Source organism: Hyperolius riggenbachi, chromosome 10 (genome assembly GCF_040937935.1).
Source record: "Hyperolius riggenbachi isolate aHypRig1 chromosome 10, aHypRig1.pri, whole genome shotgun sequence".
NCBI lineage: Eukaryota > Metazoa > Chordata > Amphibia > Anura > Hyperoliidae > Hyperolius > Hyperolius riggenbachi.
This window is the reverse complement of record NC_090655.1, coordinates 183,570,502-183,590,499: the sequence shown is the minus strand read 5'-3', so window position 1 is coordinate 183,590,499 and position 19,998 is coordinate 183,570,502. Positions and strand designations below refer to the sequence as shown.

General features: G+C 43.2%; 1 protein-coding gene across 3 annotated transcripts in view; it reads left to right on the top strand.

The window, feature by feature from the left end:
- ERLIN1 (ER lipid raft associated 1) overlaps nt 1–19,998 on the top strand; it is a 90,924-nt gene that overhangs the window by 47,551 nt on the left and 23,375 nt on the right. For all 3 annotated transcript variants that reach the window (XM_068255362.1, XM_068255363.1, XM_068255364.1), the window contains 3 exons: nt 16,146–16,192; nt 18,186–18,247; nt 19,548–19,673. In XM_068255362.1, coding sequence (XP_068111463.1) covers nt 16,146–16,192; nt 18,186–18,247; nt 19,548–19,673 — 235 coding nt within the window. The remainder of the gene's footprint in view (nt 1–16,145; nt 16,193–18,185; nt 18,248–19,547; nt 19,674–19,998) is intronic.

Sequence of the window (19,998 nt, the reverse complement as noted above, 5' to 3'; positions counted from 1 at the left end):
AAGGTTATCGTGAGAAAATTATACTCACAAACATGGGTTACCACACAGGCAACCACTGTATAGGCAGGTGAGGAGATTAGACCTGTCCTCACTCAGGGATAAGAAGTCGCTTTCTGTAGATGCGAAAGGGGGAAGATCACCCCTCCACCAGGGGTGGACACGGTATAGCAGTAGGAGAACAGAGGCGCCAGCAGGATAAAAGTGGATAAAAACTTTAAAATTTGCTGGGAGGAAGTGGTGGACTTGCCTCCATAAAGCAGACACGAAAGACTGTCTGAATAGTAGTCACATTTATTAATTAGTACCCCAAAACAGTGCAACGCGTTTCGCAGGCCCAGCCCGCTTCATCAGGCAATAAAAATGGGGACAAGACAGAATTTCTGCAATAGCAGGTGTAGCGCCTCAGTCAACTACTATTAGGTTTAATATGCTTTCACATAATCGGCTATGGGCATCTTTTGTATTTAGTTTGGAAGCATGAACACTAAAAATCCTAATCTATAGCCACTACAGAACATCAGATTTGGTTTTGATGGACTAGAATGGCCTGCTCTGAAAGATTTTGTGATTGGTGGCATAGAACAGTGTTTATTGGCATTATTGCCTAGTACCCCTTGCCATACATATTTGTTAAAAGTTAATTGTCAATGAAGCTTTTAGTTATGTAAATAATATTCAGGATTGATTATAAATTTTTTTAATATCTCAAAACTTAGTATAATGAATTGACAGCAACAAATTCAAGTACCCTCTGGTGCGTGTATCACATCTTGAGAACTAAGGGCAATTAATATTGAATGCTTATGGGCAAGGGTTGTTCTTGATCTTTATTTCACACTGATTCTCTGGACATGCTTTATCAGCCATACTGATGGCCATACTAAGGATGACTGCAATACTAGTTTCCAGAGTTCTTATGTGGAGTCTAGAAAGTCTCTGTGGGAATATCTGGCATTAAATTGCAATGTATGTCTTACGTTTAGGGCACGAGAGTAGGTGCCACGGTTGAAACAGAAGGCTTGCTGCACCATTTTGGGTTATTGTGTATTTGCACATGTACAGAGCTAATCCTGTTGACAGCTAGGTGCAGATTTTTCTTTTAGCATTATTATTATTATTTTGAGGGTCTGTGGGGGGCGACCCAAAATGTTATCCTTGTGTTCACTTTATTTCATAGGGCTTCTGTAAGAAATACCATATTGAAAATATTGCATCAACAATCAGACATTAATAAATACAACTATATTGATTTCCAGTTGTTAGGCTAAATAAGTGCAAACCAACAAGAGTATAAATAAACTTTAAATTTAATGTAATATTGTAATTCGTATACAGACGTTGATTAGTTACAGAATTTCCAGCATATTTCAGCAACATAAGAAATTAACCACAGCAATCCACACAATGGGCCTGATTCACTAACTGGTGATAACCTAGTTAGCACGCCTAAAGGCATTGGGCATGTTAAGTAGGGTACTAAGTAGTTAGCACGCACCAAGCCAAATCAGATCGCACGCAAAGCCCGGTGTGCGTGAAACGGCGATGTTTAGGGCGCACCCAATGCGCCGTTATAGGCGTGGTTTCGCGCGCACCAGGCAGCGCTAAACTTTGCGCGCAAATGTGAAACTTAGCGCGCGCAAAGTAAGTTTAGGCGTGATAAGGGGCTTTTTACAAGCGTGCTAACAATTACTGTATTTTTTGGACTATAAGTCACTGCGTCTTATAGTCCAAATGCAAGGTGTACCTGACTTGTGAACTCCTGCCAATATAAATCTCCAACCCGCTGCAATGTCGGGGACTCCCTGTACTGTGCCTATGCAGGGGAGGACACAGGGGGACACAAAGGGGCATAAAGGGGCATAGAGGAGGGCACAAGGGGGACAGAGGGAGACACAAGAGGTACAAAGGGGGCATAATCCACAAGATGCCCCTTCATCATGGATGCACCAGATTTAGTATATATTTTTTCCCTTGGTTTTTGTCCTCTAAACCTAGGTGCGTCTTATGGTTAGGAGCGTCTTATAGTCCGAAAAATACAATAGCACCGCTTTGTGAATCAAGCCCAATGAATTAATACCTAACCCTATTGTAGTGTAAATGCCCAGGACTGTATCCGAGCTGAAGCTCAGGTACAAAATCCCATACTTGCCTCAGAAGAGAGAAGCCTCTGAATCATAATAAGGCATCCTTCTCTGTCCTCTCTTCACTGAGTGCTGAGCCTCCAAGATTACTAACAAAGCAATCTGATCGGGGCCGTGCTCTTCAAGCACGAGTGCGGCCGTACGGAGCCTGCACACCTTACTTCCCTATTTGGAGCCTCTGTGAATTGGAATTATTTTCAGCAGTTTTAAACTCTGCTACCCCCAGAAGCAAACTAGCAGGGAGTGGAGGCTTTTGCTCAGGTCCATGTGCTCAGAGGTAAAATAGCAGCAAAACCAAAGCATGCTGTATTTCAAATGCAGCCCATTTCTTACACTATGTATCAGATTTCTTTAAAGCAGTAGTTGTCAAACTTTTTTTTAAGTGGGACTTCTGGCAGTTTTCGTTCTTACCTTTTTGTAAACCACAAAACTATAACTAAATTTTATTGTAGCATAAATGCCGCATTGGTACACTGATCTTTGGCCCTACACGACAGCTGTGGAGGCCTCAAACTTGCAGAATCCAGTGACCGCAAACACAAGAGAGTAATTATGTTGCAGGATTCTAAACACCTTTTCTTAAGGGGCCCATACACCTAACGATTTTCCCGCCGATATACGGGTGATTCGATCACAGTGATCGAATCGGCTGTGAAATCGCTGCGCACACCGCTGATAGAATGATCGATTTCCGTCCGAAATCGATTGTTCCCGTCGATTCCCGACGATCCGTCCGTGCGGAAGATTTTATCCAGTGATCCTCTGGGACAAGACTCCGAGATATCCACGCCCCTTCCAGGAAATATTTCAATCCCTCCCCTATAAAAGAAAGGCCATGAGAATCTCCCCTCAGTTTGAAATATTTCCTGCGCGAGAAGGATGTTTCTTTCCCTCAGGTGAACCAGGTCTGGGGTGGGTAGGGCCTGGGGATCCTTGTAGGGGGCTGCCGAGACTGAGTTGGTCAGTCTGGCAGCATCAAGGTCTCTTACCTTGCCTCGTATTTGCTCTCTTAGGAGGAGGGAGAAAGTGAGATGGCGTCCTCGATCCCTCTGGCTTGGTTGGAGGTGGCGATAGGCTGTCTCGCACGCAGCTGGAGACCGCATCAGTGGAACAGAAGAACCTTTGGGTCTGTTCTGGGGAAGTTTAATAGCCGCGCGCGCGGCTGCCGCTGACGTCACTTCCGGCGGAAGCCAGGGCGGAGCTTAGTATAAGGGAGGCGGTGGGACGCGCCGGCTTCCTCTCACTCTGGCTCTGGGGAGCGAACAGGACAGTCGCAATGTCTGTGGCTCCGGGGGAGGAAGTAGCGGGTCCTTCTAAGGTATTTTTTCAGGCAAAAGTAAGATACTTAGAACTATTTGGGCAACTTTTTCCATTCTAATGGGGGGTTATTTGGATCATGTTTTTTAGGCAAAAGATGGATCCAAGAGAAAGTGCCCAGTATGCAATGCACGACTGCCAGCTGAATGGGAAAAGACACTCTGCAAACCCTGCTCTAAGAAGGTTTTAGCAGAGGATGGCCTCTCTGTCAAGGATACGATAAGGGCCTTTAGACAGGAGATGGCAGATACTATTAAACAATTTAAATCTTCCTTGGCTGAAACTAAGACATAATCTAAACCAGAACCTCCTGTAGCAGCAGTTTCTTCTACTTCAGAAGGGGAGGTGGGTTCAGATTCTCATGATAGTGCAGAGGAATTTAAAGAAACCCCGTCAAAATTTAAATTTAAAATAGAGGACACAGAGGGCCTGATTGATGCTATTATTGATACCTTACAGATTGATAAAGGGAATTCGGATTCGTTAACTCCTCATGATAAACTTTATGAAGGTTGGCAAACAGTGAAGGCATTGTTTTTCCAGTTCATAAGTCTGTTCGCCAGTCTATCCTGAAGGAGTGGACCGAACCTGATAAAAAAACTTGTTTTTTCTAAAGGAATGAAGAGAAGATTTCCATTTAGTGAAGAAGAGGTTAATGTATGGGGTAAATGTCCTAAACTTGATACGCCCTTTTCTCAGATGGTAAAAGAGGGAGAATTGGCTTTTGAAGATTTGGGCTCGTTAAAAGATCCGTTAGATCGGAAGACGGATGCTTTTTCTAAACGCACATGGGAGGCTATTTCGGCTATTTTTAGGCCAACTATAGCTTCTACTTGTGTATCAAGAACCATGCTGTTGTGGTTGGATCAATTTAAGAATAAAATTAAGGAAGGGGCTTCTAAGGAAGAACTTCTGGAGGCCTTAGAATTACTTTTCAAAGGCACTAGCTACCTGACAGATGCATCAGCTAAGGCAATTGTGAAGATTGGTTATCGAATAGAGTTCGACTCTGTTCCTCCCAACAGATTTATGATATTGAGAAGTCCGGTAGATGCGACAATGTCGCAGGAGTTCTCTCGGATTCTGACACACATAGTAGATCAGAAAGTGATCATTCCAGTTGTTCGGTCGGAACAGGGAAGGGGATTCTACTCTTCCGTGTTTCTGGTAAAGAAACCATCGGGGAAATTCCGGTTAATTCTCAACCTAAAAAAGCTGAATCCGTTGGTCAAGTACAAATGATTCAGGATGGAATCGATTTATTCTATCAGAAATCTGTTGAAAGTAGAGTCATACATGGTCAATTTAGATCTGCAAGATGCATATTGGCATGTTCCCATTCACCCATATTCACAGAAATACCTCAGATTTGCCGTATCTCTAGAAGGCACTCTGTGTCACTTCCAATTCACTTGCCTTCCCTTCGGGATCAGTTCAGCACCTCGCATTTTTACAAAAATTATGGCGGAAGCTTTAGTTCCTCTCCGGAAGCATGCTATCCAGGTGATTTTTTTTTTTTTTATCTCGACGATATTTTGATTTTTGCCGATTCGGTGGTGCTTTTGAAGGCACAACTAGAGACTTATTTGAGGCATCTGGCAGATCTGGGTTGGTTGGTAAATCGAGACAAATCGGTGTTGATACCAACTCAAACGATACAATTTTTAGGTATGATCGTAGACCCGTCGGTTCAAAAAATGTTCTTGCCACAGGAGAAGATAGACAAGGTTATGAACGAAATAACCGGTCTACAACGGAACCCAAAAGTTTCCTTAAGAGTGATAATGAGAACTCTGGGTCTTTTGTCTTCCACAGCTCCAGCAGTACAGTGGGCCTTAGTACACCAAAGACTGCTTCAGTCTTTTCTACTAAAGAGCTGGGACAGATCTCAGCGGAACTTGAATCAGGAAGTGATGCTTCCTTTGACAGTCATCAGGGATTTGGACTGGTGGGTGAACAGAGGAAATCTGTCCCAGGGGAATTTATGGATATACTTCAGAGAAATAACAATCACAACAGATGCCAGTGCTTGGGGGTGGGGTGCTCATGTGGAGCATCAGGCCTTTCAGGGACAGTGGAGTCAGGAAGAGAAAAGATTCTCGTCCAATCGGAGAGAATTGAGGGCAGTAAAGATTGCTCTCATTCAGGCACAAGAGATTGTACAGAACAAACCTGTCATGGTGAGATCAGACAATTCCACCACTGTGGCATACATAAACAAACAAGGGGGCACAAGGTCAGAATGGTTGCAAAGGGAGGCAGAGGAAATCTGTACTTTGGCACAGGTAAACGTGCTATCTCTGAAAGCTCTTCATCTAAAGGGTCTTCAGAATTTAGATATGGACAAGTTAAGCAGGAATGCTGTTCTTCCGGGAGATTGGGCCCTGAACAGAGAAGTGTTTGTTCTGATTTCAGAGACCTGGGGTGTTCCTTCAATCGATCTTTTTGCGACGAAGCAGAATGCTCTTCTGCCAGTTTTTTGCTCGATAAATCCAAGGGACGATCCTTGGGGAATAGATGCGCTGTCGCAGGTATGGAACTTTCCTCTGGCGTTTGCTTTTCCTCCTCTGCCTCTCATTCCATTAGTCATCAAAAAATGGAGGGAGATAAAGGCCCCATTAATTCTGATTGCGCCTCTTTGGCCAAAAAGAAGTTGGTTCCCAATTCTAAAAAAGTTAGCTGTGGAACCTCCTCTGAAGTTACCGGACAGGAAGGACCTATTGTACCAAGGAAAGCTTTGGCATCCGGAGGTGGAAAAGTTAAAACTAGCGGCCTGGATCCTGAGGTAGTATGGCTTAAGAGCAGGGGGCTTTCCAGTAAAGTTATTCAAACTTTATTGAAAAGCAGAAAGGATTCTACTAGAAGTATGTATATTAAGTATTGGAAAAAAAAATTTCATTGGTTAGATTCTTCTTCTCATAACTCTTTTTCTATTCCAGCATTATTGGATTTTTTGCAGGAAGGTTGGGAAAAAGGTTTATCGGTCAGCACATTAAAAGTGCAGGTATCAGCCTTGGCAGCCATGACAGGTAAAAAATTAGCTGTGGAGGACTTGGTGGTAAGATTTTTTTAAAGCTACTAGTAGACAGGTACCGATAAAAGCACCTAATGTGTCCCCGTGGGATTTGCCGTCGGTGCTAAAAGGTTTTTCCGGGGCCCCATTTGAACCTTTGGACCAGTGTGATTTATTGCATGTTACAATTAAAACTGTGTTCCTAACTGCCATATCTACAGCTAGGAGGGTCAGTGAAATACAGGCGTTATCTTGCAAGCCTCCATATTTTCAGGATTTAGGAGACAGGTTAGTGTTGCAGACGGACCCAGGGTTCCTTCCTAAGGTGGTGTCCAAATACCATAGGTCTCAATCTATTGTTATCCCTTCCTTTAGCGTTCAGGGGAAAAAAAAGGATAAAGATCTGTACCTAGTAGATGTCAGAAGGTGTATTTTACACTATATTAAAGTTACTTCAGATTTTAAGAGGTCTGATTCTTTGTTCTATTTGGGGGAAAAAATAAAGGTTGCACAGCGTCCAAATCTACTATATCTAGATGGATTAAGGAAGCTATTAATATGTCTTATTCTTTATTGAACTTGGAACTTCCGTTGTCCTTCACGGCACATTCAACTAGAGCAGTGGCATCATCCTGGGCACATAATTCTGGTGCTACCCCGGAGCAGATTTGCAAAGCCGCTACGTGGTCAAGTTTTAACACTTTTGTTAAGCATTATAAATTGGATGTATTATCGGAACAACAGCAAGCCTTTGGTCGTAAGGTCTTGAAGGCTGCTACCCACCCTGAGGTTTGATTCTTGCTTATCATCTCGGATTCTTGTCCCAGAGGATCACTAGATAAAACAATAGTTACTCACCGGGTAACGTTCTTTCTAGTGATCCTCTGGGACAAGATTTGGGGATAGTAGAATTATTCTGTACTTTGTATGGAGTGGTTCATAGTATAAATGAGTGCAAGGGAGAGTTCTAGACAGTTATTATTTAAGACTGAGGGGAGATTCTCATGGCCTTTCTTTTATAGGGGAGGGATTGAAATATTTCCTGGAAGGGGCGTGGATATCTCGGAGTCTTGTCCCAGAGGATCGCTAGAAAGAACGTTACCGGGTGAGTAACTATTGTTTTTCTCGATCGCCGGCGGGTCGGGAGTGCGTCGATAGCGGCGTTCGAATGCCCGACGACCGACGCAATACAGCGGGTATACATTACCTGTTCTGGCCCGTCCGAGTCTCTGCTGTCACTGCTGTCTTCTCCGCTCTGGTCTGGTCTCCAGCATGCTTCACTTCTTCCTGCCGTTTAAACAGTAGAGGAAGAAGTGAAGCATGCCGGAGACCATACCAGAGCGGAGAAGAAGACAGCAGAGACCTGGGGAGTCGCGCTGGCGGAGCAGGTAATGTATGCAGGGGGGGGGGAGGAGCGGCGGCAGCACCACCACCACCACAGATTGTGAACGGTTTCAGGCTGAAATCGGTTCACAAACTGTTTGCAGTAAAGGTGGCCATACGATCCCTCTCTGATCAGATTCGATCAGAGAGGGATCTATCTGTTGGTCGAATCTGATGGCAAATCGACCAGTGTATGGCCACCTTTAGGGTGCATAGATTCATCCAATTTTGATTGGCCATTTTTACCACTTCCATGAAGTGGCAGACAGATTTTTAATGCTATGAAGTGGCAGACAGATTGTGTTGGTAAACTCTCATACTACATTGAAGTGGTAACATTGGATGTGTGCATGCACCCTTATCTTCCTTCCAGCCTGAGGGTGTGTACACCTATCCAATTTTGATTGCGTGGTTGTTGGTCAATTTTGCCACCTTGTTACCAACTTGTAAGGTAAATACCTCATTAATATTAATTCAAAAAATAAAAACACATTTGGTAAACAAGTAAGATGTGCGGTATTTTTACCTCAGCCTGGAGCTGTGGGTAATATGTAACAGCAGCCAACTGTGAGAGCAGAGAGAATGTGAAAACTAAACTATTCAGGAAAATAGGAAAGTTATTGATCTTTTCCTAAGTTTACATGTAATGTATAACACATTCACAATGTAATTGTGTACAATAGTGATTAAAAATAGTTCATCTGCGCTAATGGTTTTGAGCTGATACAAGTTTTATGTTAATTTAATGCAGCTTGGGCTTGCAGTTTACTTGTCAGGATAATAAAAAGAATACTATGAGTATCAACATTTGTCTTCCATTTTCCATGCAATGCAATAATCCAGGGGTAGGAAACCTTGGCTCTCCAGCTGTTAAAGGGAAGGTTCAGGGAGGGTGGGTAAAAAATCAAAATCAATTTCCACTTACCTGGGGCTTCCTCCAGCCCGTGGCAGGCAGGAGGTGCCCTCGCCGCCGCTCCGCAGGCTCCCGGTGGTCTCTGGTGGCACGCCCGACCTGGCCAGGCCGGCTGCCAGGTCGGGCTCTTCTGCGCTCCAAGCCCCGGAACTTCTGCGTCCCACGCCGGCGCTCTGACGTCATCGGACGTCCTCGGGCTCTACTGCGCAGGCGCAGTAGTTCTGCGCCTGCGCAGTAGAGCCCGGAGGACGTCCGATGACGTCAGCGCGCTGGCGTGGGACGCAGAAGTTCCGGGCCTTGGAGCGCAGAAGAGCCCGACCTGGCAGCCGGCCTGGCCAGGTCGGGCGCGCCACCGGAGACCACCGGGAGCCTGCGGAGCGGCGGCGAGGGCACCTCCTGCCTGCCACGGGCTAAAGGAAGCCCCAGGTAAGTGGAAATTGATTTTGATTTTTTACCCACCCTCCCTGAACCTTCCCTTTAAAGAGTTCTTTAAAGGGATTATGTGGAGGGTTTAAAGAGGATCTGTAATGATAAAAATTGCCCCGGGGGGGGGGGGGGGGGGTACTCACCTCGAGTGGGGGAAGCCTGCTTCTATTAGTCCCCTGCAGCTGTCAAGCACCGCGCCATCCTCCTACGATTCTCCATTCCCCGCTGCCGGTCCTGGTCTAATTATTCGTCTAACTAGACGAATACTGCGCTCTCCCACTCGCATCTCTGGGGCGCTTACTGTGCAGGCGCAGTAAGCTCCCGGAGACGTGAGCGGGAGCAAGCACTCCTGCGGTCACGGCCTCACAGCCGCAGTTGTATTCGAAGAATAATTGGACTAGCGGCAGGGAACGAAGGATCGTAAGAGGACGGCACGGGACAACAAAGCTGCAGGAGGCTGATAGAAGCCCCAGGTAAGTGTCAGTTTTTTTTTTTTTTTTTCAAACCCTCCACAGAACCCCTTTAAAGGGGAACTGAAGAGAGAGGTATATGGAGGCTGCCATGTTTATTTCCTTTAAAGCAATACCAGTTGCCTGGCAGCCCTGCTGATCCTCTGCCTCTAATACTATTAGCCATAGCCCCTGCACAAGCATGCAGCAGATCAGGTGTTTCAGACTTTAAAGTCAGATCTGACGAGACTAGCTGCATGCTTGTTTCTGGTGTTATTCAGATACTACTGCAGAGAAATAGACCAGCAGGGATGCCAGGCAACTGGTATTGATTAAAAGGAAATAAATATGGCAGCCTCCGTATACCACTTACTTCAGTTCCCCTTTAACAGTTTGGAGAGCCAATGGATTGCAAAAGTCTGACTGCCACAGTCCTGATTATTAAAGGCAAATGCATGATGGGATTTGTAGGTTTATCACAGCTGGACAGCCAAGCTTCTCTATCACTGCAATAATCCAACTCTGAACGAGACACCACATGAATCTGTAAAACATAGAATGAAAAACTGCATGTATGAAAATCTTAGTGAATACTCCCAAAAAAAAAAAATTACAGCAAAGTCCCCTTTATCCAGAACTCAGGCAACCGGAAGTCTCAACTAACTGGCATGCCTGAGTGATAACGGGGACTTTGCATTTGGCAGGTTTTGGGAAAATCGTAACATTTAAAATACATGTAAACACATTCAAATATGAAAAACATTTCTTCCACAGTAAAATGAGATGTAAATTACTTTTCTCCTGTGTTGCTGTCACTTACAGTAAGGTAATAGAAATCTGACGGAACTGACAGGTTTTGGACAAGCCCAGGCCTGGACAAACTTTGCACGCCCTGGGTCGTATTCCTAACATCAAAACGGGAGGAGCGCTCCGTAGTGTGACACCTTTTAATAAATTAAAACTGCGCAAATACAAAAATGCACTTACTAGATACGTGCGAGTAATAGGCATTCAATAAGGCATGTAGCCTGGGAGAGGACCGTCCTCTCATAGGAGTGGAACCTGGGGCTGCAGTGGCCAGCGGCAGCGTTGGTCCAGATGGTATATGGACATCAGGTCACTCTCCAAGGGGACTGTGTGCAGGTATCATCAAGACGCGTTTCGGCGTGTCCACGCCTTCGTCAGTTAACGTCTCGCTGGTCCACATTGACCTTGTTTTCCTGCAGTAGCGCAAGATTTCACATCTCTACCCTTCATATTCCTAACATGCCTGGCTGCCTTCTCTCTCTTGCCACCCTCCCTCCCTGAAGAGTAGCGAGCAGGTGATTAGCGGGGGTTAACTCACCTACATAGCGCTTCCTGCGTCACATCTCCATACTAACAGGCCATCATGTGACACGTGTCACGTGACACTCCAGAACACTTTTGGTTTTGCATAAGCCGAACTCGGAGATCTGAAACATTTTCTACATACACAAAAGACCCATTACTCTCAAATCTTGTTCACAAATCGGTCTAAATCTGTGTTAGTGAGCACTTCTTTTCCAAGATAATACATCCCACCTCAGTGTGTGGCATATCATGGTACTGATTACACAGCATGAATATTGCACAAGTGTGCCACAATAAAAGTCCACTGTGAAATGTGCACAGTTTTGCTTTACATGTGGGAAACCTAAAACCAGTCACTATCAGGTGTGGCCACCAAATACCTCACGTAGTGCAACACATCTCTTTTGCATAGAGTTTATTAGGTTGTTGCTTGTGGCCGTTGGAATGTTGGACCACAACTCTTCAATAGCTATGCAAAGTTGCTCAATATTGTCAGGGACTGGAACATGCTGTCTTATACGCCAATCCAAAGCATCCCAAGCATGCTCAATGGGTGGGGGATATTTGAGCTGAAGTTATGCCTTGTTCCGGGCCTCAATGGCACGGTTAATTATATGCATTTTTTACTTTTTTATGGTGCTCTTATGTTAGTTCTAGTCTGCTGTTGTGCAATCTCCTCCCGCGATTCCTGTGGTTGGGACACTGTTTTACCTCTTTCCTGGGTAATACTTTTTCCTCCCATTACTGGCATTATGTATTTGGCTCATGTTTATAGGCATGCCTGTTTTTTGATTTGTGTCAATGCTTTTGCATGCAATGTACATAGGTAGTGGGGTTGGTTATTCCTTCCCTTTTGTGTTGATGAGCCACCTCTGCAGTTAACACTTAATTGTGCATTATTCTAGCACTTTTTGTTTATTATTAGCCAATTGCTGGCGATGGTATTTAGCCATCTGGTTTTTAATAGTAACCTAGTTAGTATCTGCTCTTCTCGTGAACACTTTGGCCTTATTTCTTTAAGTATTGACTGGTTAGATCTTTGGCAGTCCAAGAAACTCTTAGTAGCGTTCTTCACACCCACAGTTAAAATGCATACATTTTTCTATGCATGGCCTTATTTATAGTCCAACTTTGAAGGCCATGTTATTACTAGGAAGACCATAGGTTTAACTACCCTTATCTTTGTTGGTAAAGTGACATAATTGTTATTTAAGATCTTGTCCATATTTGCCATAGCTTTCCCTCCAAGCAACAAGTATCATCATCTGCAGAGATCTTCGATCCCAACTTCTATTTTTTCCTCATGTATTTGATGATGATTCATTGGAGCAGATGACATGACTTTAGTTTTCTTGATGTTAAACAGGAAAGTGCCAAAGCTGCTCTACTGCTTGACATTCATAACTAGGCTCCTTAGTTCTTCCTCAGTTTCAGGATCAGAGTGGTATCGGCATATCTCAGATTGTTAATATTCCTACATTCTATTTTAATTCCTGCATGTGACCTGTCCAAACCAGCTTTTCTGCATTAAATATTTGGCATCCAAGTGAAATAAATGAGACAATGGCCTCAATTCACTAGGCTTATCTCCTGTCTTTTTAAATAACTTTTCTAGAGTTATCACCATGGTGATCAGGCATGTAGTATTCAGGAAACCATTTACCTAAGGCAAACCTAAAGTTATCTCTTGTCTTTAAAGCGGATCCGAGATGAAAAACTAACTAGAAACAAGTAACTTGTCTATATATCTTATCTAAAGTTTAGATAGTTTACACAGCAAATCTAGCTGCAAACCGCTTCAACAGTTGGCTTATTTATTCCTGTGATACAATGACAGCAGCCATGTTTTGTTTATCACATTACACACACAGACAAGCTGATAGCATCTCCAGCCCTCAGCCTGTAACAAATTCAATCCTCTTTCCACCTCCCTCCTCCCCTCTGCCTCTGAAATCTCTGGCTTGTAACAACCTCCTCCTCCTGCCCAGACTGAGCTCCCATATGCCCTTGCTACAGTTCCAAGGCACTCTGAAAAAGCTGTAGGTGAGGCTTGTTTAGTTTATAGGGAATTAGAGTATTGAAACAAAAAAACTAAAGTATTTGGCTTGAGGAATGCCCTAGAAACTAAGTGTAAGGAACACAATCATGCAATGAGTAAAAGTTTATCTTGGATCCACTTTAAGTTAAGGTGAGATCTCTAAAGTTAACGTTTTAATCCTTAAAATAACTACAGAATTCTAAAGTTAAAGACAGGCTGTAAATTAACTGCATTTGAAAATAACTACAGAGGAGGTAACTTAAGGACTAAAGTGATCAGATAACTCTCTCACTGTGTAAACTTCTCTCTACAGCTTAATAAGGCAAGCTTCTTTAGTGAATTAACACTGAACATACCACTGAACATACCGATCGATGTGTGGTGATAAGTTTTCTCTTGCCTTATTATCACCAGCATGATCTTAGTGAATTGAGGCCAATATGCAACCTTGTCACACTCCTTTGCCAATTTTGAATTGGTCAGTTATTCCATACTCCATTATAACAGTTGCTTCTTGGTTTGCATATAGATTTCTCAAAATGCCCATGAGAATCTGCCACAGTCTATCATGATCAACACAGTCAGAAAACTTTGGAATTGTCAATAAAGCAAAAGTAGACATTCTTCTGGAGTTCCCTTGCTTTCTATGTTATCCATTGACCAGGGGCAAATCCAGGATTTCCAAGGGGGGGGGTTCCTGAAAGTGGCGTGTGGGCGTGGCCAAAATATGGTGTGGGTGGAGCCAAATACTAGCAGTTTCTAGGCTAAATTGCACCCAGGGTGAGGGCGTAAAATGCGCCCCCAACGTGGAAACAGGTATAGGTGCCCGCAGTATAGGTAGCCAGCTATAGGTCCCCCCCCCCAGTATAGGTAGCCCATATAGTTGCCCCCAGTATAGGTTAGATAGGTATATGCCCCCCAGTATAGGTTAGATAGGTATATGCCCCAGTATAGGTTAGATAGGTATATGCCCCCCAGTATAGGTTAGATAGGGCTATGCCCCCCAGTATAGGTTAGATAGGGCTATGCCCCCCAGTATAGGTTAGATAGGTATATGCCCCCCAGTATAGGTTAGATAGGTATATGCCCCCCAGTATAGGTTAGATAGGTATATGCCCCCCAGTATAGGTTAGATAGGAATATGCCCCCCAGTATAGATTAGATAGGTATATGCCCCCCAGTATAGATTAGATAGGTATATGCCCCCCAGTATAGGTTAGATAGGTATATGCCCCCCAGTATAGGTTAGATAGATATATGCCCCCCAGTATAGGTTAGATAGGTATATGCCCCCCAGTATAGGTTAGATAGGTATATGCCCCCCAGTATAGGTTAGATAGGTATATGCCCCCCAGTATAGGTTAGATAGATATATGCCCCCCAGTATAGGTTAGATAGGTATATGCCCCCCAGTATAGATTAGATAGGTATATGCCCCCCAGTATAGGTTAGATAGGTATATGCCCCCCAGTATAGGTTAGATAGGTATATGCCCCCCAGGATAGGTTAGATAGGTATATGCCTCCCAGGATAGGTTAGATAGGTATATGCCCCCCAGGATAGATTAGATAGGTATATGCCCCTCAGGATAGATTAGATAGGTATATGCCCCCCAGCATAGATTAGATAGGTATATGCCCCCCAGTATAGGTTAGATAGGTATATGCCCCCCAGTATAGGTTAGATAGGTATATGCCCCCCAGTATAGGTTAGATAGGTATATGCCCCCCAGTATAGGTTAGATAAGTATATGCCCCCCAGTATAGGTTAGATAGGTATATGCCCCCCAGTATAGATTAGATAGGTATATGCCCCCCAGTATAGATTAGATAGGTATATGCCCCCCAGTATAGATTAGATAGGTATATGCCCCCCAGTATAGGTTAGATAGGTATATGCCCCCCAGTATAAGATAGGTGAAGGAAGGTGCCCGCCCCCTGTGTGGGGAGAAGATTGCCCGGGGGAGAAAAGACAGAAGAAAATGATGGAGGCGCCAGCCGCGATAATAAGGGATGCGGGAGCCGGCTTTATTCCTCGCTCCCTCCCTCCCTCCCTCTTAATGCCCCTCGCCTGCGGTGAATGTGTGCCCGGCTCCCCCATGAGTGTGTGCGCAGCGGAGCGGTAGGTCCTCTTACCGCAGATCAGGCGCACCAGCAACTGGAGTCTCATGCTTCCTGTTTACCATGACGTCCTAGGAAGCATGAGACTCCAGTTGCTGGTGCGCCTGATCTGCGGTAAGAGGACCTACCGCTCTGCTGCACACACACTCATGGGGGAGCCGGGCACACATTCACCGCAGGCGAGGGGCATTCAGAGGGAGGGAGGGAGCGAGGAATAAAGTAGGCTCCCGCATCCCTTATTAGCGCGGCTGGCGCCTCCATCATTTTCTTCTGTCTTCTCTCCCCAGCCGGCCGGGCCATGTGGCAGCCCCACTTCCGGTCTCGGTGCAGGGGGGTGTTCTAGACACCCAGAACAACCCCCTCCGTGCGCCACTGTTGACTGTTGGCAATATGGTCCCTTGTACCTCTCTCGCTTCTAAAACCAGATTGCACTTTTGGCAGTTTTTGTTCCATATTTTGCTGCATTCTGGCTTGTAGAACATTACCTTGCAAGAATGTGAAATTATTGCAATTGCCCAATAATTGGAGCACTCTTTGGCATGGTCTTTTTTTGGGATCGAAATCTAAACTAATTCTTTTTCAGTCCAGCGGCCACTCTTGAGTTTTTCGATTGCAAATTGCCAACGTATCCTCATGCAAGCTTTTCAGAAGTTCTATTGGAATTCCATCAATTTATGGAGCCTTGTTCTTAGCAAGATTTTCAAATGCCCATTTGACTTCACTCATCAGGATGCTTGGTTCTTGTTCAGTGTACGTATTCCAAGCCCCTGTATAAGGTAGCTGTGTTACTATACAGGGGGATGACAGAGGACATACCCAGGCCTGATTATCGGCTGTGGTGGTCGTTCTCCAGCCCCATGTACTCTGTCCCTTCTGTGTCGTCTTCGTCTCCTCTGTTCTTCATTTGTTGTGCATTTTTATATTCTGCTGAAAGTAGCAGTATTTTATATGATTTTAAATATTGCTCAATATTTATGTACTCTGTGTGACTGCAATTCATCTTTGCTTTCCAGACAACACTGCAGACCGATGAGGTGAAAAATGTACCTTGTGGCACCAGGTATGTCTATGTACCTTTTTTATAGTTGAGTAAAATGTTTTCATTTAAAGCTGTTCTCATCAAAAGCATAGTCTACAAAATTGTTAAACTAATAATAAACAAATATTAACAAACTAATAATTATCAGGGTTTGATTTGTGTATGGATTTGGTATGGAGTATGTGTGGTGCTCTGACTGGCTTGTGAGTGACAGAAATCAGGGACAAAGCCAGACTAAAAGTCAAAGGAACTTTTATTTATAGTTTACATTTTTTATTTTAAAGATATTTCAAAAACATCATCCAAACATAACTTTCAGTCTACAAAATAAAACAATAAAACCCCTAACACAGAACACGGATCAAAGCAACTACTTGTACTAATGTATACACATTATATCCTCTGCTGATACTTTAGGCTATAGAGAGTTATAATCATGCTATATATAATCCTCCTCCACTTTTTAGGCCACTTAAGATCTTGCCATATACTGTTACAAATAATCTATAACTGAAACTTGTACCGGTAATGTCAAAATGGGGGATTGTGGACTCTTGGGATAGAGTCAAAGGTCCCCTTACTTTACTAAATTTACCATTTTCCTCTCAAAGGAAGCCTTTCACGAATGGGATATGGAAGGTGCCAAGTTATTCACTTATAAATTGAAAATCAACTTTTTTTTCTTTCTATATATATACACCGGTATATATATATTGCTATAATGTGCATCAGTAGACATATCATTATGAAATTTGAATGTTTAAACTATATTTCCATGCACTTTGCAGCCTGCTTTGCATGTTTTAATAAGCCAAGATAGTTCTGGTTGAACTCGATGGACGCATGTCTTTTTTCAACCCAAATAACTATGTACAGTAATTATTTTAACCAAGTGCCTTACCTTGTTTTTACCTTGGTGCCGTTGAAAAGTATTTCATGCCTAATAATGCTCTAATAGCTCACCAGTCTTTCATATGTAGCTAACTGCACACAACTTTTATTTTTACCTCTATTAACATCAACCCCACCACCTGAATGGTAAGCCAGAACAGACCACTCCAGACTTGTTACAAATATGGAGTGCATCTGCATTAATCATATAATAAAGCGCTTTACTGGCCAAAAGGCTTGCAGTATGGTTGTGGCCGTCTCTGCAAATAGAAATAAAACAATACATGCAAAATCCCAGGTTATGAACAAAATAAGATATCGCTTTAAAAAATCCACCTGCCTACCAGTCATGTTGAGTCGCTGGTTCTATTACTTTGAATACAGACCCAGAACAGTTATGTTATGCGCATACACCGGCAGGTTGTGTTGAAGTCCTTGTAGAAGGTCTTTGATTAGCACATACCAAATTAGGCCCAGTGCACACCAAAACCGCTAGCAGATCCTCAAAACGCTAGCGGTTTTTGGAGTGGATTTCAGATTGAGGCATGTTTAGAGAAGTTTTCTAAACATGCCTAACATTTTTGGGACCGTTTTTGTGTAGCAGATTACAAATGTTGTTACAGTAAAAGCTGCTACTGAACAGCTTCTGTAACAAAAACGCCTGGAAAACCGCTCTGATGTAGCGTTTTCCAGAGCGGTTTGCGGTTTTCCTATACTTTACATTGAGACAGAAACGCTTCTGCAAACCGCAAACGTGCAGCAGGAGGCACGTTTGCGGTTTGCTAAAAACCGCAAACCGCTGGTGTGCACCATCCCATTGAAATACATTAGGCAAGCGTTTTCACTGGCGGAAGCGGTTTGCGGATCGCTGCAAAAACCGCTCTGTGTGCACTGGGCCTAAATCACTTTTCCTGCAAACCTGTTCTGGCTTACCTTTAAAGCTGGTGTTGCTGATGTTAATTTTATATATGCCGGATTAAATAAAAACAGCTAAAATTAAGTATTCCTAAGCACAATTAAACTAACACATAAATCCCCATGTTTGCAGCACTGGCTAAAAGTATTTGTGTTGCATACACTATAATCTTGTTTGTCCTATAATTTTGTACTTTCTGTGTTTCAGTGGTGGCGTTATGATTTACTTTGACCGAATAGAAGTTGTAAATATGTTGACTCCTTCAGCAGGTCAGTATTGTATTGTAGTGTTTTTGCTGATAAAATGTTTTTATATCCTATCAAAAACTATTCTGTATGCCAGCTTTATATATGTCACTCAAACTAATCAATGAATGGTGTTTGCAGACGCTACAGTTATTTGGGGGTTTTCTTAACTGTCAGCCTGTAATCGTTATCCTGCTTGGGCCATCTTAGTTGTATGTACTCTCCTATGGACAGAGGCAGGGAGAGAAGCATGAAGTTATTATCTCTGAAGGAGGACAAATCAGGCTGTTGGAAATCTCCACCATTGTCCGTTACTGGTAACAAGAGCAGAAGACACAGGATTCCAGTACTGATGTCTGCTGGCTGAAATTACCATAAACAGTAATTTCAGCCATCAAATGTCTTTAATTGACTTTATTAAATGACTTTTGTCTGTCGCTTTCTTTCCTCCCCATTCTTCTACTTGACTAAGACGTGAATTCATTTCAGCTGTAGACGTCGGAGTAAAGACAAGCAAATTGAACTGTTTAAGTTGATAACATCTGATCCATGCATTAATATATGCAATGAGATAAATGTATTTGTCGACATTGCTGATGTTCTACTGAAGGATAGCCACAAGACTGAAGGGGCTGAGCAATGATTGGACAGCATTTTGTTGCTGTTTCTGCATTCTGTTGCTGAAACTTCGATTCTCAGTCTATAGTATGTCAAGCCTGGATTTCATGGCTGTGGTTTAGAAGCATGCTTTAGGCTAGGTTCACACTCCACATAAAATCGTAGTACAGTTTTCTACAATGGACATCAAAAATCCAATGTTATGTACAGTACTGAACACATTCAGACATTCTCCTTTTTATGCATGCATTGTTTCCATCCTGGTAGCCAAATGCAAATGAAAGTACTGCATGACTTTTATGGACACTGCATAACCTCTCTACGCGGATGAAAGCCTAATGAGATGGACTACATCCATTCTCCTTTGTGCTTTATAACAAAAAACAAAAATGCATTGTATGCGAGGGAGTGCCTGAAATGGGGGAGATAATTTTTTTTTTAATAAGCAGGGGATTGGTGTTTTACAGGACTACTTTGCTTTCCATTACAATACACACCAGAATGGAAGTGGATGTACTTCAGATCCGCTGTAGCTGTCCACGTTGTGACTGTGGTCTAGTGTGATCCCAGCCTTATGGTGCTTTAGCAAAAGGCAGCCTTCCATGATTTCTTGAAATTGACATGTTGAGTTTAATCTGCAAGCACTTATCCACAATGCTAAATATTGGTATGCCTCATTTGTAACCTTTTTTCTCTTGTTTTGAAGTGTATGATATTGTACGGAACTACACAGCAGATTACGACAAAACCTTAATCTTCAACAAAATCCACCATGAGCTAAATCAGTTTTGCAGTGTTCACACGCTGCAGGAAGTATACATAGAGCTGTTTGGTGAGTGTACAATGTCTTTGTGTAAATCACATTTGAGAGTCTACTAACGGTTATATTTGACCATAAAGGGCCAGTTTCATCGCACAATAAGCGTATGTTGCACTAGTATAAACAGTTGTAAATAAATTGTAAATCGTGGGGTGGTACAGAAGGTTATCACAGATATTAAGCTATCAATGGTGAGGTTTAGGAAACCCAAATCAGTAGACCATGATTTTTTGTGTTAAATTGAGTTATGGTTTGGAGTTCAAAGTTTGTTCTTTTGTGTGTGTTTTTGAAATGGCCTATCACAGCCATTACACTCAGGTTCTCAGTGAAATGATTT